The 23,364-nt window shown below is 39.5% G+C and overlaps 1 protein-coding gene across 2 annotated transcripts in view; it reads left to right on the forward strand.

Moving 5' to 3' along the window:
- Positions 1–327: 327 nt before the first annotated feature.
- The window catches only part of ANOS1 (anosmin 1), a 279,804-nt gene continuing 256,767 nt past the window's right edge, over positions 328–23,364 (forward strand). For both annotated transcript variants that reach the window (XM_081327557.1, XM_081327558.1), the window contains exon 1: positions 328–698. In XM_081327557.1, coding sequence (XP_081183683.1) covers positions 477–698 — 222 coding nt within the window. In that variant the 5' untranslated portion in view covers positions 328–476. The remainder of the gene's footprint in view (positions 699–23,364) is intronic.

A 23,364-nucleotide genomic window follows, 5' to 3' on the forward strand; every position in this document is an offset into this window, starting at 1 on the left:
GCGAACCTCAAAGAGGCTCGCCGCCTCAGACTCCTCTCGTGACACCCCCCTCCCCCCCTCCCCCCCTCCTCCCCCCCTCCCCTCCTCCTCCTCCCCCTCCCCCTCCTCCTCCTCCTCCTCCTCCTCCTCTCCTCCGCTCGCGCGACCTCCTAGCGGTCAGACTCTCCGCCCCTCCTAACCGCCCTGTCACTCCGTCTCCCGCAGCCAATCGCGGAGTCTTCTGCCACCTTTCCCCACCTCCTTAGCCTCCTGGGAGTGAGGGGGGAGGGCTGCGAGCTGAATACTAGCGGGTTGTGTATATGTGAAGAGAATTGAATGATTGAACTTTTTTCCGCGCCAAGTTTTTGCTGCGTTGAGACTTCGCCGCCGCCTTCCTTTCCTTTGGCTACGTGAAAACGGTGCATTTTCACGCGGTGCGGAGTGTTTAGGGCTGTCGGGGTTGTTTTTTTCTCCCGCACCCGACTGCACACAAAGCCATGGGGTTTCAGGAGCCCGGCGTTCCTTTGACTCTACTCCTTTGGATTACCGCTTCCTGGGGTTGCCTCCCCGGCTGCGCTGCCTGGGTTGGAGAAACGGCAGCGGCGGCTCACCAGCAGGATGAGTTCTCCTCCGCCACCAGTATTTATGGAGCCAGATGCAGCTCCAGGTGTCTCAGCTTGCAGATTACGCGTATCTCCGCCTTTTTCAAGCATTTCCAGGTATGGGGGGAGGGAAACACCCAAACCAGTAGCCGGGCCGCGCATTAATGAAACGCGAGCGACTTCTCGTTTCCCCTCTTGGCCAGGTCTAGTCGGAAAGAAGTCCTTGGAATTCAATGGGATTTGTTCTCAGAGATACGCAGGCTGTGGACTGCAGCCTTAGGCAGTTTGGCTGATGTTCACAATTGGGTGCCACTGCTTCAGCGCTTAGGGTGCATTTGTTAGTGCAGAAGACGAATTTTAGGTAAATGGGCTGAAATAAATTCGTTAGAAATTAGACCTATTCGGCACTATTCCCGAGGAGTCCTCAGGGAGGAAAACAGGATCGTAACAGCACAGGGTCGATCGATACTGAACCACTGGTATTCTGCGCTTTCCACTGAACTTTGTAGCTTCTGAAGAAGCTCGCAAGCCTGCCTTTTTCCAGCGAAATTGATCGAAGAAGCTTCTTAAAGCTGATCGTATCGGGCTGATCTCTTGACCCTAAATAAGATGAATGCTCCCCTTCTGGGAGTCGCGCCATGGTTGACTTGGCTACTTTTTGAACCAGCGCTGATAGCGGAAGTGGCAATTTTAATTAGTATAGAAGCAGTCGGCCGGTTTACCGAAGTGATTCAGTCATTTGTAATCACTAAAGCTTGGGCTGGGTATCTTTGCGGTTTGAAACATTTAATTTAAGCAGTTTTGTAATCTGGAGGTGGAAATAATTTACATGAAGCAATACTATTTTTAAGTGACAAAGTTGAAGATGTGTAAAAGAACACGTATTTGTTTCTGAAGGAAGTTTTAAGCTGCCACCCTCTATACCCTTTTACTTAAGAGTAAAAACTTACTGGCTTGATTGGAATACGCCTAAAGTAAACTTTCCTAGTTAAAATAGATCTATAATAATTATTCATGTTCCCCAAATAAAGAGTGGAATATATTTTCTTTTTGTAATTAAGTATAATATGATATGTCGTGTAAATGGACACAATTTTCAGTATTTAAGATAAAAAAAATATAATGACATGATTTTGTATATGGACTTGATAAGATATACATCAAAGCCCTGTTATCAGTTCAGATAACTTATTGCCTTATTCTCAGTTGATAAAGAAGTTGCTGGGAATTGGGTAACAATAACTTTAGAAATAAAGTCCTTTTATTCTCCTTGTTCATTTGCTTATTTTTTTTAATTTGTTTGCACAATCCCAGTGTACATGGGATTGTGAGACAGTTATTTAATAGAGCTGTGATAAAAAGGCAGTGATTTTATATCTGACCCAGAAACATTAAACATCCATTGTTATTAGTAATGAAACTTTATGAACAGCTTTCTGCACTATTTTTAATAGATCTCAACTTAAGACCTGCAAATTACTTGAATCTCAAAATTACTGTTAATTGGAGTGATTTCTACCTGTTATCCCATTAAAGGGCTGTGTGTGTGTATATCTTTGCATGTGTGTCTGTATATATTGAAAATGGAACAAGACAGCATAGCTATCTTAGTTTTCCTAACTTTTTGATTGTTGGTTTCAACAGATGTTGCTTTGTAAGAAGAATAGCAACAGACCAGTTTAGTAACTACTAATTTGCTTGATCTTTCTCAGAGGAATCAGAGGTCAGAATGCCTTATTCCATTGACATAAATAAGTTATGAGCCATGGTGGTGCAGTAGTTAGAATGCAGTACTGCAGGCTACTTCTGCTGACTGCTGGTTGCCAGCAGTTCGGCAGTTCATTTCTTACCTTCCATCTCAACCTTTCATTCTTTCAAGGTCGGTAAACTGAGGACCCAGCTTGTTGGAGGCAATATGCTAACTCTGTAAACCACTTAGAGAGGACTGTAAAGCACTATGAAGCAGTATATAAGTCTAAGTGCCATTGCTATTGATATGATGTAACAGATCTGTACAATATTCACTCATAAAAAAGGATTTTTTAAAGGGTCCCTGGAAGCAAAAAGCTATTTTTCCCCCTGTGGCTCTTTGTAGGTGACCCATTTAGTTCTGTGCCCAGACAATCATGTTGGGATAATTCTATTTCAGCATTCAAGTATGCATAATGTTTAGTGACATGTGAAGCATAAAAAGATGTAACTATTTTTCTTTGCATTTTTATAAAGAAAAATACAATTTTCTTAGTAAATCTCAGCTTAAGGATGATGACCAGTAGTGGGATTTCATTCTCAATATTTTGTTTTTGTTTGAAGTATACCATTTTTTTCTTCATGCTTGTATATGCACTTATGATATTTCTACTATGTTTTGTAAAAATTTCAAAAATAACTAAGTAGTGCAGTGCTTGTGTATTTCTGTGTATCACATTGAGCAAGTAAAAGAGGAAATTTAGGATTTTCTGGATGCTCCTAATTATATTTAAACTGTATCTTCCCCACCTCCAGCTTCACAAAATGCAATTGCAGTTGTTTATTATACATCATCTGTGTATCCTAAACATCTCAACTGAAATGCCCCACTAAATTCCATTGGGATGTTTTTCCAGCTTACCAAAATCTGCTATTAGAAAATGTCTGCACCAAAACTTTTCAGAAATATATTCAGTAATGTCACTGAATATTATATACTGTACATATCTGTGAATCTGCTTCTGCTGGTGGGATTGCATTTGTTTCCTGGAATTAACTGAGCACAATAGAGAAGTCTCTCATCTAGCAGGATATACTGGAATCCAAGATAAGAATAAATGTTCCTTGTTTAAAAAGATTGCTTAGCTATGTGCATTCCAAGCTTATAGTAATGCGTTCAGTTGATGATGTCAGCAGCTATTATACATATGTGTCCTGAACTTATACCACCATATTCAGAAGTGGGCTTAAATGTTGGGGAAATTGGGATTCCTACAGTAATACTTTTAAATCATAGTTGCATACATGGGATATGTGTGACATGTCTCATGGCACAACATTACAGCTTTTCTTAATTATTTTTGGCTTCTAAGTCTTAATTATTGTTGTATAGTTCTCTTAAATTCGGTACATATTGTTAATGGGGATAAAGAATATCAGGCAAGAATCTTCATTACTTACTTTTTCATTTTTTATAGCAGATCAAATTTAATATATTTGCTAGAGCCCCAAATACTCCATAAATCTAACTTTGAATTTTTGTGTCAAACTTTAAAAGTTTGAGGTATGATTTCTGTTTTTTAGTTTAACAAGCTTCAACACATCAAAGAAGTCCCACAATTTTCCCTTCAAATCTTTACATATTACACATAAAACAACTTCAATCACACCTCCATTAAAACTATTGCAAACCCCAGTTTCACCTTCTTTAATAATGTCACTGTGCTACAACCTACTTTCCCCATACTTGAAATAATTGTTCTGTCCACTTGGATTGCATCCTTTGTTTTAAAAAAATGTTTAGCGTTCAAAATGATTAGATACATTTCTAACTTAAGAGGCTTAGATTTTTTTATTTTTAGAAAAAAGTAGGTTATGATGAGACATAGAAGGCCATGCTTGGGTTTCACAAAATAATGATTAAAATAGTATTGTAGAATACTTCCTATAGAAATTTCAGTTGAGTATTCAAACAACAATCTGACTTTTTGCGTTGGTAATTATGTGGGCATTCAGTTCCTAGTCTCGAAAAATCCTACCTTGGTTGTGTAATGCTTTTCTCAGCCCTGAGAAACATAGATTTTTGCAAAGACACAGGGGGTATTATTATAAAGATGATAAAGAAAACATATTTGGAAGCATTTTGTTTTATGATTGAAGTTTCCATATATACATAAATTAGAAATACTGTACAGGTAGATAAGCAAAATTATGCTGGATTGTAAAATGAGAAAATGTCTTCTGTGAGCATATATTTTTTCATCAGGCATATAGAAATTAATTACAGTCAGGATGGATAATAATTGATGATTCTTTTAAAAAAATAAAATCAATTTTTTTGATTTAATTTGTATTTTTTGATTTTTATTAAATTTATTTTAATAAAATGCTTTTGGAGTAAAAATCTATCTAAAGATTGTTTTCTATTTAAGATACATTAATAATTTAGTTTATTCAGCATGAAATGGAGCTTAGTTATGTAGCATGAGGCTGTATATTCTGCAATATTTACATTTTTGCTAAACTTAGTCAGTGAATCCAAGCTCTGTAAGCTGAGATAACATGCACTGTATTGATGCATTCACACAATTTTACAGTAACCATGAGATAAATCATAAAACAAAGTTCAGGTATATTCCTTAACCATTGTTTTGGAAATCTATGTACACTACAAAACTGTATGATTGAAAAGAAATGTATCTGCACCAGGCTCTAAGCATTTTAATTAAGTAAAAGAATTTGAGTAGTTCTCCAACGATGTGTGATTAACATATATTAACCTAAAATCGGTTCTGATATCCCTGTTTTACTAACCTGACAGCTTATTATTCTAAATAGGAAACCTTCATTTTGTTTGCAAATAATAATATTAAAGATTCTAACTACCAGCAAGAATGAGACCTGGAATGGTGGCGCCTGTTGGCAGACATTCCATTCACCTGTTGCCCACCATGTCCCTCACCTTGTTGTGCCACTGCTGCATCACCAGCCATCCCATTAAAGTGAATGGGACTGTTGGTGAGTCAACAGAGGGTCAGAGGAGGAGCTGCTGTGGGACAGAGATGACAGTTGCTTTTTAAAAATTATGATTTCAATTGAGTTGATTTAAATCAAGTCTTTTTACTAGTGATTTAAATCATGATTTGAATTGTGATTTAAATCAACTTGGTTTAAATCAAATCCACCCTGATTACAATTAATTATATTGAAAGGCAATTAATTTTTTAACTGCTGTCAGCTGGTTGTAACTCTGTTTTACAGTTGAACTGGTTAAAAAAGGTAACTTACATCAGCCTGTTCCTACAGAAAGTCTTTTTTTTAATGTGTATACTTTCTTGGCAACATTTCATTCTGAAACAAAACTGCTAACGTAATATTCTGTAAGTTTCCAGATAATAGTGATTTCATTTTAATTAGGTGGGCAAAAACAGTGCAAATTCTCAGTTAAGACTTAATAACTATTAATAGACAACTCATCTCTTTTTCTGTCAAGTAAATGACTGTTTTTAACTGTAACCTGTGAACAAATTCCATAACTCAATTATTAAATTATTTAAAACATGAAACAATAGTTCAGTGCAAATGGATAGTGTGACTTGCTCCTGACTACTTTCCTTCATGACGAGAGGCAAGCTCGCCTGACCAATAACCAGCCAAGACACAGTGAAGGCCTTTTGTTTCATTTATTGCAATAAGCGGGGAGACAAGCTATCAAAGCTTGGTTCTCTCCAAAGTTTCAACCCCAAATATTCCCTACTTTATACAGCCCTGTCCCAGCCGCCACATCCCTCCTCTTTTCCCTTTGGCTGAGGTACTATGAGGTTACACTCTTTCCGACTGCCTCCTACATATTTCCTGCTACATACTAAATCATACATCACATGTACATTAATAATATAAAATATTAGACATATTCAATTGTTGGTTTTGAGTTCTGGGCCCCTTAGAACAATAGATTCTTTCCTGTTTTTTCAGTTTTGTTAAGTTTTCCTGGCTAGCCATTTACAGATGTTTTTATAGCTTGTCTTCTTCCTTTCCCACTCTAAGACCCAGCTAGTTTTTGCCTACATATTTATCTTACATCCTGCCTTTATGCTCTCTTTTCCTGTTTCCCAACCATTATAGTTTTTGGTAAGCTTGTTTGTCCAGGCAGTAAGTTTCCACTTCAGCAAATTCAGTTGTGCCATGATACAAAATCAGCAGGACATTTTGGGTTTGTAAAAACCTTACATTTAACTAAAAGGCAATTTTGGTGGCCATCCATGAAAAAGGACATAGAAAGCTATGTGGCCAGCTGCCAAATGTGCACAATGGCTAAGAGGCTGCAGGGGAGGTCACCCGGACTGTTACAACCAGTGGCGAACCCCTCAGCCCCCTGGAAAGAAATAGCCATGGATTTTATAGTGGAATTACCAGAAAGCAACAGGAACACAGTCATCTGGGGGGTTATGGATTTGTTTTCCAAACAGGTGCACTTTATTCCTTGCCAGAAGATTCCCACCGCAAAAAACTTAGCCAAACTATGCGTGCAGCACATTTACAGACTGCATGGAGCACCCCAACGCATCATATCAGATAGGGGAGTGCAATTTACGTCAAAGTTTTGGAAGGAATTTTTATCCCTCTTAGGAACTACTCGGACTGTCATCTAGTCATCATCCTCAGGTGAACGGCCAATCAGAACTCGGGAACTCAGTACTTGAGCAATACGTAAGATGCTTTATTAATTTCCAGCAAACAAATTGGATGGACCTACTCCCTTTTGCAGAAGTTGCTTACAATAATGCAGTCCCCTCCAGCATAGGCTACGCTCCTTTTGAAATAGCCACTGGTCAAAATTTCAACCCTATGCCAGAACTAATCCCAACCAAACCGGAAATCCCATCGCTGAAAGAATGGATAGCACAATTGCAAAGCACCTGGCCAATTGTTAGGAAAGCTTTAGACAAAGCTAGGCAAGCATACAAAGCACAGGCAGACAAAAAGAGAGTCGAACCCACACCATTCAGTGTAGGAGAAATGGTATATTTATCTACAAAATACCTAAAATCTCTACAGCCCTATAAAAAACCTGGACCTTTTCCAATTAAAAGAACCATAAACCCAGTAACAGTAGAAGTAGAACTACCCAAAAATCTTAGGCAAATACACCCAATCTTTCACTGCAGTTTGCTGAAAAGGGAACAACAGTCACCCTTATGGCCAAACCCCTCCCCTCCTATCATGGTTGAAGGAGAACAACACTTTGAGGCAAAAGAAATCCTAGATTCTAGAAAGTACCATGGAGGAATTCAATACCTAGTAGCTTGGAAACACCTTCCCTCCTCAGAAAACAAGTGGGTCCATAAACGTCACATCAGAGCACTTAAGTTGCTAAAGAGGTTTCATACAGAATATCCCAAAAAAACCAGACTAACATCTATATTTTTGTTTCCTCTACAGGTGGATCTCTCCTATTTTTAAAGGGGGCAGGATGTCAGAATCCATTTATATTTCATTTCTAACTATCTCCTCTGAGCTAAACCCAAATCTCATCTTCCCCTGGATTCTCCCATTCCCAAGGAGGAGAGGCAACAGGCATGGGACTTTATGGCTTTCACTTCCTCCCTTAAATGTAACCTTTGTTTATTCCGCCTGCCTGCTATCCATCACAATATAATCAATTGATTTCTCACTAGGCATTCCCTCTCAACTTACGGGCAACTACGAAAGGGGGTGGGAAAGGGAGAAATGCAACCCTCCGGGATCTGGTTGGTTTCTCCGAATGAAGTGTGAGGAGGGTGGAGATGATCCTGCTTGAAATGGACTGTTATCTCTCCTTTCCCTTGATGGGCTTACCATCTGGAGCTTGGCTGATCTGTAACTGACTGACTGAACTGTGGGGTGGGGTTTGCTTGGGGACAGTTTAAAAATATCAATCTGTGAGGGAATTCCTCAGATCCTGCCTATTATGCCTGCTATCTCCTATTTCTTAGTAAAAGTTACTGCTTGAAAAACCTTGTCTCCAAGAGTCCTACTTTTTAAAGATGTGGGCTGAGGTGGGTTCTGACAGATGGGTTGCATTTCTCCCCATGACTATTCCATTGGTCCTAAAAACATTTCTAACCTTTTTTCCTACTTCAATAGGATCTTCTATTAGTTTGGGCAATTCTTTCCTAAATTGCCTGATTTCAAAAGCTGTTGGGGGGGGCATTTTTTCCCCTCTCTTGTCATCTTCCAATCTATAGGAATCTCAAGAAAAACATAGCTTTTTATGAGTTTCTATAGATTAATTATCAACTTAACTCTCTTACACAATATAGCATTTATATATCTCGCATTTCATCCTGGCCAGTCATAAAACTTCACACAGCTCCTTTTTTCTCTCTCTCTCCCTCTCTTCCATCTGATTATTCCCATTCTTTTTAACATCTTCTATTGTCCTTCTAATTACTAAGAAACTAGCCTTCTTCACCCTTTCTTGCATTTACACCAGACACAAAAAATTTCCAAATACTTCACCCCAGGTAAAACAATCTTTATTTTCAAGGAGCTCTTTCACAAGCCATTTCCCCAAATTTCCTTTTCGAATAAGGCCTTGCTGTTTTGTATATTACTGTTAGAGGGTCTCTTCCCCCTCCCACAGGTCTTTAGAAATGAGTCAACACAAACACACAGACCCTTAAACATCATTTTCAGATCTGTTGAGGTTTTTGTCCCTTTAAATTTCCACTTTTACTATCTTGGGACAACTTGTAGCTTGTTCTCCATGCAGTGAGGAAATGCAAGGAGTGTTTCCGATAGAAATGTAAGGGGGGACCTTAACTACTGCCTATGCATTCCCCACTTCTCTAAGCCAAGCTGAGAAGCTCAATTTAATTTATTGGCTGGCCAAACATGTATTTAGGCCAGATATGCTGTATGCTGTAATTGTCATCCTTCCTCTGTTAAATGCCTTGTTTAAAGCATTGACTTCCAATACTTCAATATTTTCCGTAAGGGATTCCCATCTCCATAAGGGAGTTCATTCCAGAATGTAAATACTGTTCCTCCTTTTTCCTTATTGGCTGGCACACTGGCTGGGGAGGCATCCCTCCTCTTCAAACGTATTGCCATGGATACCCCTCTGGTATCTAGATACACCTCAGGTATCTTACCTGTCAGGCTGAGTTTATTATTATTATTATTATTATTATTATTATTATTATTATTATTATTATTATTATTATTATTATTATTATTATTATTATTATTATTATTAATTTTATTTGTATATAGTTGAAGTCCTTCCTCGAGTCAGTTGACTTTCCCTTAGGTTTTCACTGGGTCCTGGCTTTTTGTCTTGGGATTTCCGATTCCTCTTTTGTTTGAGCAGGGGCAACCTGACCTTTAGGGCTCGGAAAAACTTACCCAGGTGCGTACTCCCCTTTTGAATATCCCTGGCTGCCAAATATGGAATGGATGCAAATCCCAGAGGAGCCCCCAAGGCTGTTATGTGCTCCTGGCTACTTTCCTTCATGAACAGAGGCAAGCTCATCTGACTAATAACGAGTCAAGACACAGTGAAGGCCTTTTCTTTTGTTTATTGCAATAAGTGGGGAGACAAGCGATCAAAGCTTGGTTCTGTCCAAAGTTTCAACCCAAAATATTCCTTTCTTTATACAACCCTGTCCTGGCCACCACATCCCTACTTTTCCCCCGTTGGCTGAGGTACTATGAGATTACACTCTTTCCGACTGCCTCCTACATATTTCCTGCTACATACTAAATCATACATCACATGTACATTAATAATATAAAATATTAGCCATCTCTCTACATGGGGCTGCCCTTGAGGACCACTCGGAGGCTTCAACTGGTGCAGAACGCAGCTGCGCGAGTTGTTATGGGAGTTTCCCGATACTCCCGTGTAACACCTCTTCTCCGTGAGCTGCATTGGCTTCCGGTTGCCCTCCGGGTGAAATTCAAGGTGCTGGTAATGACCTATAAAGCTCTCAATGGCTTGGGTCCGGATTATCTAAGGGAACACCTGCTGCCGGCATCAACTTCCCATCGTCCCGTGCGCTCCCACAGGGAGGGCCTTCTTAGGGTACCGCCAGTCAAGGAATGCCGGCGGGTTATCCCCAGGGGAAGGGCGTTCTCTGTGGGCGCGCCGGCCCTTTGGAACCATCTTCCCACGGAGCTTAGGACTGCCCCCGACCTTCGCTCATTTCGCAGGGATTTGAAAACTTGGCTTTTTGAGCTGTCTGGCCCAGACTGAGGGGTTTTAATTATTTATTAATGGGGTTTTAGTTTAAATTCAGGGACTTAATTTAATTTTAGTTTTAATCGATTTTAACTTTGTATGTATGTATTTTTAATTTTTCCCTGTAAACCGCCCTGAGTCCTACGGGAATAGGGCGGTATACAAGTTTAAATAATAAATAAATAAATAATATTCAATTGTTGGTTTTGAGTTCTGGGCCCTTTAGAACAATAGGTTCTTTTCTATTTTTTCAGTTTAGTTAAGTTTTCCTGGCTAGCCATTTCCTCTTACAGATGTTTTAATAGCTTGTCTTCTTCCTTTCCCACTCTAAGACCCAGCTAATTTTTGCCTACATATTTATCTTACATCCTGCCTTTATGCTATCCTTTCCTGTTTCCCAGCCATTATAGTTTTTGGTAAGCTTGTTTGTCCAGGCAGTAAGTTTCCACTGCAGCAAATTCACTTTTAAATTTCTCTTTCAATATTAAATTTTGAAGACCTTTCCTTTACTTCTATCAGATAGCATTAGTAAGTATTAACCTTTTTAAAAATTTGTCAAGTAAGGGAAGAGTGGTAAGATACACACAATACAGACTCTGATGAATAAGAGATAATTTAGGTGCAGCAGGTATGCACACCATTGTTTTGCCCTGAAAACAAAGGTGACTTTGCAATTGTTCTTTTTTCAAAGTAGTTTCAAAGGTCTTTAATGTGTAAATGAATCATTCACTACCTGTCTCAGATCTTAAAGGAAGCTGGTAGTCAGGACCCACTTCAAGCCCACATCTTTAGAAAGCAGAACTCTTGGAAACAATTTCTTCCAAGCAGGAACTTTTATTAAGAGTAGGTGATAGCAGGCATAATAGACAGGATCTGAGATTTCCCATACAACGCAGTAGATTATAGTATTCCCAAGCAGGACCCCACCCCATAGATCGACCGCCCAATGTGGGATAGCTAATCCCCAAATGTTAAGTCCATTGTGGGAACCGGGGAGATAACATTGGCTTGCCTCCAGCTCACGCAGTGAAGGTCGGTGGCTTCTTCACACCTTTCTCTGAGAGTGTAGACATAAACCAGGCACTGAGGTTACATTCCTTATTTCCTCCTTTGTTCTTAACTGACAGTTTAAAAGTGTTCAGAGAGAGAGATAACACAGGAAACAGGATACAGACCCAATAAACAAAGTAAAGGATTACATTGTAGCGAATAGAGGAAGTGAAAGTAATAGCCCTGCAGGCACATCCCCCCTCCCCCTTGGAAGTATGGCAAAACCCAGGAAAAGGTGGAATGAAATAGAAATGAAATGAAATGAAATGAAATAGGAATGGGTTTTGACACTGGCTCTTGAAATAACTGAATAGCAGGAACAATTGTCCTTTTCAGTAGGAAACACAATGTGTGTGTGTATGTGTTTTCCTTCTGTGTCCTGGGGGATTCAGAATTATCTGCACCAGTCTTTGATCTAGCATATTCAGAGTTTAATAGTAGTAACGAATGTTAAGAAAGGTTGAATAATTTTTTTTAAAGTGTATTAAGTTTTTAAAGTTTATTAAGGCTGATATTTCAAGTTCAAAATATGTTACAGTACCTGTTTTTGGCTATAAAGTGAAAACAAGACTAAATTTCATATTGTTTTCTAATTAGTAAAAAATGCAGTGTGATTTCATTAGTAAAATTTGTTTGTGCAACAGTGAGTAGTAATTGATACTTAGAGCTTTAAGGAGGGAGAGTTGGAAAAATGAGGAGGAAAGAAGATAAATTAATGTTGAATGCCAATAGGCTTTTGTTCTTGCCATGTTGTAGGAAATATTTATATATGCAATCTCCACACATATTCAGAATCTTTATATGCCTGTGTAATATTGACATTAAATTGTTAAAACATTGTCTTTGGACTTAGAATAAATTCCTTTTTGGCTGTGACATTCCCTGAATAGCTAAAGAATTTGATATTAGGATGGAATGGGTATTTGCCATATACAATTCCTTGAACTTGTAGAAGTAGTGAAGCTGGTGCATCCATCTGATAAATTAAATGCTGTTAAGGAAAACATTGTGGTAGTTCTTTTTAGCTGGAACCATTGAATCTCTCTCCTCTACCAAAGAATAAATGCTTCTGCTATGCCATGATACTTCTTAAATCTTATCCCAATACTCCATTTGTATATTGACTCTCCTAATCCTGGGATCTGCTGCAATTAGTTGTTCTGACATGCATTGAAAAAATGCTGACCATGAAGAAGTATAAAGATATTTTGGACAATGTGCTCAATGTAACTACCATGAGAATCATTATTTAAATAAAATTAATTGTTATGATTAGAAATCCTTTGTACTCTTTCCTCTGTGAGGTCATTGCCATATTAAGTTGATGTGAAAGGTAAGGAAGATTTATTTATTTATATTAAAGAGCATCTTCCAAGGATTTATTGATCTACTGTATTTGAGTCTCTATAACAATTTTTTCCTGTTGAAACAACCAAGATATATCTGTAGGTGTCTGCCTATACCATTAGAATATTTCAAATCATAGTGGTAAATCTATTACTCTGAGGTTTTCTGCCAATTTTAATTGAATAGCCATACAACACTAGTCAAATAGCAGTAGTCTATCAAACCCTGTAGACTCTCACTGTCAGGAATGTGGAAAACCAGCAGCTTTCACCAAGGTTTGTACAAGAGCTACAGCCAAGTCAGTATCTAAAATCAGAGTCCAAACTCAGTTCAAAAGTTAAGTGTTTATTAAGTAATCATACATATTATATGGTATATATTTAATATATAATATATAACTATATAATATATAACTATATAACTATACATATATATAACTATATATATATAACTATATATATCTATATCTATATATCTATATATCTATCTATCTATCTATCTCTATCTATATATCTATATCTATCTATCTATCTATCTCTATCTATATATCTATATCTATATCTATCTCTATCTCTATCTATCTATCTATCTATCTATCTATCTATCTATCTATCTATCTATCTATCTATATACTGTCAGGGAAATAAATTAATACTTCCCTATCAGAGGGCGATGAACTGTGGTTCATACGACACATGGTAAACATCAGGTAAGAATAAACAAAACAGGCATATTCTACTGTATATAAAACAAAGAGAAGGAAAAAAAAGTAAAGTGAGAAAACTTTTGTAGACATGCGCACTGAACAGCAGTGCTAGGCATGAAACCATAACATGGCTGGACATGTGACAATCACCTTGGTTACATTGATAAGATTACTATGCAGCTGGCAGAGAAACAAAGTGAGACGTGCAGAGCTGACAAACACTTAAAAGGAAAACGCAGTGACATATACAAATATATAATGTATAAATAATATAAAGTTAAACATTTTATTAAATAATTATACATGTAATGAGACTATTACTAGCACTGATTATTTAGAATTGATAGCTTACAAAGGGGGAGCCACTAAGATACCACTGTATTACAATTAAAATTATTAAGGCCCTTAGAAATACATGTTCTGCTTCTGGTTTGCGTGCACGGTGCTGGCGGACATGTAGAAAGAAGCCTCTCCCCACCGTCTGGTCTTTTTTCCTCAGAGAACCCTGAAAAGGGGTAAAAGTCACCCTGGAGGGGTGACCACTGTGAGGAGGCGCTCTCTGCACTCATGGAAGGGCAGCAGCCCTCCGTTTGATCTGAAGTTGCTCCTCTGGTCCGAAGAAGAAGAGATCGGCCATTAACATGGCTGATCACTAAGCCAAAATCACTATCAAGCACGAAGCAATCTGGAGGATTTGGGTGAGACCTTACCTTTCTTACTTCCCTAATTACTCTCCTGTGGGACTTTCCTGGAAATCTTTCCCCCCCTTTTTGAAAGATCAGCAATTGCTTACTTGGGGAATTAAAACCTTAAAGCCTCAAAAGAAATCAAATGACTACATACATAACTAAGTAAACCTATTTGTACTTCTGGAATTTTTGGGCCACTAAAAAGTTTTTACTGCTTATTTCTGCGGGGACTTACTACCCTATTTACTGCTAAAAATGAATTAATTGGATAAAAGCCTTATATTAGTCTGGAAAAGGATTGTACATGATATCGAGGACATCTTGTGGTGAAACCTTTTTTTTAGTAAACCTTTTTTTTAGTAAACCTTTTTTTTACTCTGAGATCTGGCTGTAACAGATTTGTCCTTAACATTATCTTTAAAGATTAAAATTGGGAACACCTGGCACTGAATACAACCTTTAGGAATAGTGGAGGTGGACATTTATTGACTTTTATTAAAATAGCCTCCACTAAAGGCCTATCTGCAAAATACTAAAGAAATGGAAGAATACATCCCACCACTTGACTATAAACTTTAAAGTACAAGTACAATCTACTGAGAGCCTTGATGCCCAAACTTTGATTTCAACTATAAAACCTACAATTCAACAAACAACAGAAGCTGAAGAAAGCAATACTAAGATGGAGATGCCAAAGGCCTTCAAATACAGTACATTAAGACTTTAACCAAACAAACAATAATTACAACACCAGACACGACCTCTTATCTAAGCCAGATGGATTTGAAAGGAGAAGAAGACCAGATTGAATTAATGACAACTGTACTACGCCAAACATGGAGACTGGATTTATTAGAATGAAAATCCAATGACTATAAAGGGATCACTCTCTTTGAAAAATTGATGACTGGATGGTCTCCCTGGATTCAAACAATATGTGTAGAAAGAAAAGGGAGACACATTTGAGAAGTTAAAGGCAATGATAGGGAAGCCTGCCTGGCACAAGAAGAAAGTTAGAGTTAGATTTTAAAAATGATTTTTTTCCTGTTGTAAATGTTGGGATTTGCAATAATAAAGCTTAAATTTTCCTTTAATGGGCCAAGGGGAACTGTTATAAGATATAAACTGATTTTATATTTAGGATCTAGATTTTTAAGGGAATGAAAATTAGCCACAAACAATAAAACATACTTTGTTAATTATAGATGAATTGCAAGGATGACAAATATAATATGTATGTATTTCAGATATGATAATTACTATATAATAAAATAGATTAGTTATCAGAACATAACTTTGAATTATATTATAGAATTTGCAATGATATAAAAGATACTATTTTAATAATTGATGAGCTATTAAGATGATAAATAGAATATATTTGTTGCAATAATAGAGCTTAAATTTTTCTTAATGAGCTAAGGGGAATCTTTAAAAGATACATACTGATTTTATACTTAACTTTTAGACTTTTAAGGGAAAGGAAAGTTAGCTATTAGAACTGATTTATACTATTAAGATGTTAAACAGAATAAACTTGTATAAAATAAGAATGCACCAAAATGAACAATATGTATTTTAGACAGGATAATTACTACATAATGAAATGGGGGAAATGTGGACTACCCGAAAATTAAGTTTTCTTTTATTTATTATAGGCTATTTGGAATATTCTATTGCAATTAGGTAAAACTCAAAAACAGGACATGGATATGTATGTATAAGTGAAAATATATTGAAAATTGTTCTAACTGACTGTGTTACAATTAGAAATGTATTAATTTGATTAATTTGACTATGTTATAACTAAGGGAATTGGAGAGGGAATTTTTGTTGATGTAACTTGAGCTATTTATAAATGATTTTGTTATTTGTTATTGTTTACTTTTAACTACCCATCCATCATATTGCTTCATAAATACCTGGATGTAAAATTAAAAAAATAATAAAACTTGTAGTAAAAAAAGAAATACATATTCTTTTCTTGAAATGTGCTGCCCCTTTGAACCTTTGATCTCAAATATTTATGGAACTGAGTTGTCTTCCCTGTCCATCTTAGTCCTCATCTATAAGATTTATGAAATCTGAACTTAATTTTTAAGCAAATAAGGCCTCTGAAACACCTAGAAGTTGGTATTTATCCTCTGGCAAGAAATCCTCAATGGGGAAAAAAACCTTAGGTGAAGGATAGACACTGAGAGCCAAAGCACTTTTTACAATAAACTTTTAAAATGGCTTGAAAATCACTATTGGCAGGTGCTTTATTTCCATTCCTTTTCTGTTTTCTCCCAACCTATTCTAACAATAAAATGTTAGCTTCTTGGTCTATAGAAGAAATTGGCTAAACCAGTTTGATTGTTCAAAGCAAATTTCCTTGGTTTTGCACCTTTGTAATGCAATACTTTCAAGCCAAAGTAGTTCATAATTTCCTTATTTTTTTAAAAAAGCCATAGTTCTTAAAATACATATTAAAAAACTAGATGTGCATGGACTTATTAGTGTTAATTCACCTCCTATTTTCCCTTTCTTTTGTCTGAGACTATGTATGGTGATGGAAAGATGCCAAGGTATGGGAAATTGGCAAGCTAATTGTATATAGTCCTTTGATATTTTGTGCTGCAGCCTAGGCAAGGATTGCAACTAAAACTCCCATTCCACATAGGTTAATTTAATGATACTCATTCTTAATGTCTTTAAGCAAGCTGACAAGTAGATTATGGCACCTATCCCACTGACTTTAAGACAGTTGAGAATGCTGATATTTTGGATGCTTTGAGAGACCATTCTGCAGATTTCAGTGCGGTAAAGGGATTGGGAAGTTTGCAGATTTTTCCTTGTGAGAAAATAATAACAGCATTAAGTGTTTTGATCTGGTGTGCACACATGTAATACAGATTACATTCTAATTTTCTACTTTAGAATTGTGGACTGTGGCAGAGCGCAAAAGGGTTGAAAAAATGCTACCTAATGTTGATTAGCTGTTAGGTACACACTGTCAGGTCCCTTTGGAATACTGCTATAAGAAAGGGGAGGGGGAGCATGAATGGATGTGGATTGAAGATGTGTCATGGTTCCGATGAATAAGACAAATCAAACAAAATACAGGCATATTATTTATCTAAAAAGTCTTAATAATGAAACGAAACATCGGCACACATGGAGGGATGCCAGAATCTGAAATCTCCTCTCCCCAAACCCATTGTAACACACACACACAATACCCACCCTTATCTACACATCATAAATCACATTATCCAATTTAGTTTGACATATGAGGTCTCTCCTCCCATTCTGTAAGCGGGCTTCTTATCTTTTCAAAATAGTTGTTAGAAAATTCCCTCCCTACAAGATTCAAAGTGAAGCAGATTAAACAAAAGGTTGTCCCTTACATTGTCAGTGCAAAAACATGTCAATGTTTGCAGCATTGACATCCGGCTCCCCTTACAAAAAGAACAGATCCTGTAAAGTAAACAAACACAAGTTAGGAGCTGACTCTTGATTTGTTGGGGTGTTTCTCCAAACCTCTTCCCATCCCCTTACCCATTGATCAAGTATCTGGGAAGCGGAGGGCACTTGAGGATAGTCAGGCATCGGGCTGAACTCTTTTCCTGTGGCTACTCTGAAAGGCATGTAGCCAGTGCTGCTGTGAACAGAATTATTGTAGGCCACCTGGGCGAAAGGGAGAAGGTCAGTCCAGTTTGTCTGTTGGTAAGAAACATAGCATCTGAGGTATTACTCCACCATTTTGTTAGGAGATTCTGCAGCCCCATTGGTAGCTGGATGAAAAGCAGATGATAAGCCTTGAGATGATCCAATTAATTTAAGGAAATTCCTCCAAAATTTTGCTGTGAACTGCACTCCACTATCTGAAATTATTCGCTTAGCGGTGCCATGCAGTCGGTAGATATGTTTCAGGAACAATCTTCGCATTCAGTTTTGTACTGTGGCAGTCAGGATAGCGCATCAGCTAGGAAGTTTTTCCTTCCCAGTATGTACTTTAAAGTAAAGTTAAATTGGTTAAAGTACTTTGCCCATCGCACTTGCTTTGGGGACAATTTGTGGGGAGTTTTTAGTGCCTCTAAATTTTTGTGATCTGTCCATACTTCAAAAGGCACCTTGCTCCCTTCTAAATAGTGTCGGCAGGTTAATAGCCCTCACCTAATTGCAAAGGCCTCCTTCTCCCAGACTGTCCATCTCCTCTCGCCTTTTGTGAATTTCTTAGAGGTGTAGGCACAAGGTTGTAGGACTCCACTTTTATTCTTTTGTAGTAACACAGCTCCGACTGCCACTTCGCTGGCATCTGCTTGAATTACAAAGGGGTCCCTGGGGCAGAGGTGCTTTAGGACCGGCTCAGCCGCAAATAGTCTGTTTAAATTTTCAAAAGCTTTCTGACAACTCATAGTCTATTCTAGTGGTTGGCCAGGTCGCAGTTTTCCCCCTCCCTTACCCGTTTTGAGTAGTTCTGTAATGAGTAGAACAATCTCAGCAAAAGAGGGAATGAATTGATGGTAGAAATTTGCAAACCCTAGGAATCCTTGGAGCTGTTTGCGAGTCTTTGGGGGCTGCCATTCAATTATAGTTTTAACTTTGGCTGGGTCCATTTCAATGGCATCATCAGAAATTCTATAGCCAAGATAATCCAATCGGGTTTGGTGAAATTCACATTTTGACAATTTGACATAAGGTTTGGCATTCAACAGTTTCTTTAACACTTCTCTGACCAGTCTTACGTGATCAGTTTATATTCGTACTGTATATCACAATGTCATCAAGATACACCAGAACCCCTTTGTATAAATGTTCATGTAGGACCTCATTAATCAACTGCATAAATATGGCTGGGACCCCCTGCAGTCCAAATGGTATGACCTTGAATTGGTAGCTTCCCAAGGGGCAGTTGAAGGCCATTTTCCACTCATCCCCCTCCTTTATTCTTACCCAGTAATATGCTTCTCTCAGGTCTAACTTGGTGAAGACGCTTCCCTTTGCCAGGTGGGTTAGTAAGTCTTTCAGGAGGGGGAGAGGGTATTTATTTTCCACACTCACAGTGTTTAGGCCTTTATAGTCCATGCAGAGATGTAGAGACCCATCTTTTTTGTCTTTGCACAACACAGGGGCTCCCACAGTAGACTTGGCCCCTTCGAAGAATCCCCTCGCTAGGTTTGTATCCAAATATCGCTGCATCTCCTCCATTTCAAGGGGGGACATAGCATACATTCTTTGTCAGGGAAGTTTGGAACAATCATTGTGGCAGTGAAGAGACAAGGTATCACATTCTTTCTCACTAAATGACTCCGCTAGGTCCTGGTACTTGCTGGGGATGAGCAGCTCACCAGGTGGCCATAAGGCAGCCATGTACGCTTGCTCATTGGGTGGGCTAAAATCCTCTGTAACATCTGTTGAATCAATGGGGGGATCGGGCCCTATGGGTAATTTCACAGTTCTCATTCCTTTTTCCCACCAGATAAATGGCTTCCATTTGTCTAGCCAGGTTAGTCCTAGGATCACAGTGTTAGACATCTTTGGAGCTACCAGGAAGCGAATAAACTCCCAGCGCTCGCCTATTTACAGGCGTAGGGCTCTGTTAATTGCATGACTAAAGTCCCTCCCATTAGGGAGCCATCGGCTTGCTCAAACCTCACAGGTTTGGACAGGGGCTTAGCCCATATGCCCAGCCTTAAGGCACATGACAGGCTAATGATGCATCAGGAGCAGCCAGTATCAACTAGCACTTTCAGGTCTACTTGTGCCCCTGACTTAGGGATTATGAGTTTAGCAGGCAATAAAAAAGGTAGGATGCGTCGACTCACCATCGGGTCATTCTCCCCTTCGTCGTCACTGTCGAAAGGGTAGTACTGGGGTGGATCTAGTCTGAGTTCCAGCGTCCTCCTGTGTGGGGGATGTGACCTGGACAACAGGTTCCTGTGTCATCCGGTTGGATTTCTCTCCCTTTAGCTGCTGTGCACGTCTCTTTCTCACTGCTGGTCCTGGTCTGTTCCGCTGTTGGGGGAAGGGGACCGGGCATTTCGCTGCTCAATGTCCCTGCTGTCCGCATCGTAAACACTTAATTGCCAGGTTTATAGGTGGCTTGGGTCTTTCAGCCATGACAGTAGTTGGAGATCTTTTTAGGTGTGAGTGCCATTCAGGTTGTTCTGACCTTGGCTTGGGTTTGGGTAGGAGATGCTTTTTATAGCGGGCAAGCTGAAAATCTAATTTCACCGCTGTCTGGTACCATTCATGCAGTTGGTCATGTACAGCTTGGTAGATACATGCCAGAGAAAGGTAGTAATCTAACCCTTTTCTAAAAAGATGAATTATGGATTGCTCAGGCCATCTCTCTATCTGACCGGCCAGCTTTCGAAACTCCCGCACGTACTCCAGGTCAGGCCGGCCAGCTTGCTTTATCTTATGGATTTGCTTCTCTGCTCTGAGGGCATCGGATGGGTCCTCAAATCTTTCCCTTTGCCCCAGGAGGAAAAGGTTGAGGTCCTCCAATTCAGGCGCCTGCTCCTTATATAAATTGTTCAACCATTCGGATGTTTCTCCCTCTAGGCTGGATGCAATCACATCAACCATAGCACCTGGGTCTGGGTAGAGATGAGCCCAGCTATTCAAATGAGAGCGTATGTGGTTGAGGAAGAAAATCAGTTTCTCTGGGTCTTCATTGAAGGTTGCTCTGAAGGGTGGGCTCATCATTGGTTGCTGGGGTCCCCATTGCTTCTGGCCCCACCCTGGTTGTTGGTTAAATGGTTGCTGGGCCCCCCACTGCTGTTGAGTCTCCAGTTGCTACTGGCCCCTCTCTGGTTGCTGATTTAATGGCTGCCAGGGCCCCCATTGCTGCTGGCCCCACTGGTCCTGCTGTATGTTCAGGGGTTGCCCATTTTGGTCCTGCTGCTGCTAGCCTTGCTGTTTTCCTCTCACCAGCTCCTGATCTCCAGGCTTCTGCACCACCACCAGCTGTTTCAAGGCTTCTATTAGCTGGGGCAAGCTCAGAGGTTGCTGGCCTTTCACTTGTGGGGGCTTCCCAACCTACTATTGCTGCAGAGACCGCAGGCTGGGGTCCTCTGTCTCTATGGGTCTGGAGGGCCTGGCAGGGTACTCCTGGGTCTGGCAGGCAGTCTGATTTGCAGACAGGATTTTCCACTCACCCAGGTTCTCAGTGGCTGACGATATGACATCTCCTCCCCATTCTGCTTCTGAGGCCTCTTGCCGCAAAGTCTTGCCCCCGTATTCTCTACTGGAGTGGTTCTAGCTTGATGACGAGATAAGCTCAGTTAACTTCTGATGTTTGGAGATTGGCCCAAAGTCATCTTCCCACAGAAAACTATTTATTATTTCCTCTCCAGAAGTTTCACCAGGAATCAGGCCTTCCTTTTCCATCTGGAGGATTCTTCCCTGAATCTTTGCCAGCTTATCTCTCTTACTGGAGACAGCGGTGGGAGTTCAGGACCCCCCTTTGAAAGAAAGCATATTCTGGCATGATGTCATGGTTCTGATGAATAAGAGAAATCAAACAAATTGCAGGCATATTATTTATCTAAAAAGTCTTAGTAATGAAACGAAACATCGGCACTCTTGGAGGGAAGCCAGAATCTGAAATCTCCTCCCCCCCAAACCCATCGTCTCACACACACACAATCCCCGCCCTTATCTACATGTCATAAATCACATTATCCAACTAGTTTTACATATGAGGTCTCTCCTCCCATTCTGTACATGGGCTTCTTATCTTCTCAAAATAGTTGTTAGAAAATTCCCTCCCTACATGTTTCAAAGTGAAGCAGTTTAAACAAACGGTTGTGTCTTATATTGTCAGTGCAAAAACATGTTAATGTTTGCAGCATTGACAAGATGTCTCTGTATTGCTAGCATTTGTTTCTGCTTTTGCTTTGATGTATTCACATGGGAATTAGGGAGAGGGAAATTAGAGAAGGGGAAATGCCCATAGAGCCATCTGTGTTCAGTCCTGCTGACCAACGCCTGGGAAAACAGTCATTTATCACCTTTTTGACTTGAATTTCTTATAATATCTTCGCACTAGCGGATTCACTCCTGATGGACTGGGGCACTTGGGTGGGGCTGATGAAATGGGACTTTTAGCTTAACGCTTTTGTGCAGGAACTTCAGATTCTACCTTTTTACTCTGCAATCACTTTCTTCAATAAAAGATCCTCTTTGAAACAATGCCTGTTTCCTGAGCTGTGCTTTCCTGAGGGAATAGTTGAGTGAGGTCCTTACATTAGGCAGAATCTGCAAAGTGGCCAACCCAGAGAGGCACCTGGCCTACCATGGGGACTGTGCAAGAGATGTCTCATCAAGGCAGTGATCAAGAAGAAGTGGAGTGCTGGGGAGTTAGGTCCAGCCTTTGGGTCAGCTCTCCTCTTTGCACATCCAGGCTGCTGAATCTCTCTCCCAGCTGTTCAACCAATTGACTGCTGCACGTCATCAGATATCTTCACTCCGCTGGTCCTCCCCATTCCAAAGCTCTCCTCTCTTCCCATCTGTAATCTCAAACAAACTCAGGTCCCAAGTAGCCCAGTGGAAACTCAGCTTCAGCCGCCTTCAACACGCCTTCTCACCACCTTTTTCCTGGTGGGCAAGCGTCTCCTGTCCATCCAGTCCACTCCAGCATCGCCGGCAAGGCCAGCTTCTCCACTTTCACTTTCAGGCAGGTAACAGCTGGTTGTGCTCTGGAGTCTCCCAGGGGCCCGACTGGGGTCCCACCTGTCGCCTCTGTCCCAGTTCTGACCATTTGCTCTCTCTTCTGTTCCATTTCAGGCATGTTCTCCTGAGTCTTTACGACTCCTCTGGAATTTGCCAGATAGGGATTAGGAGCTGAGGACTCCTTAACTGAGTTGGAATTTTAAAGAGAGCTGGTTTAGTGTCAAGGTTCCGACTGAACCCAATGAAGTAAGCATAGCTGAGACGATCCAATCTCTAATTCAAAACTTTGTTGAGCACATTATTTTGGCACAGATGAAAGGAAAACCAGCTCTGGTTATTTAATGCCTATATTGCTATATTAAAAGTATAGGAACCTCCCTCCCCTTATTAGTGCAGATCATATTATACAATTAT

Source organism: Vipera berus (assembly GCF_964194415.1).
Source record: "Vipera berus genome assembly, chromosome: 4".
NCBI lineage: Eukaryota > Metazoa > Chordata > Lepidosauria > Squamata > Viperidae > Vipera > Vipera berus.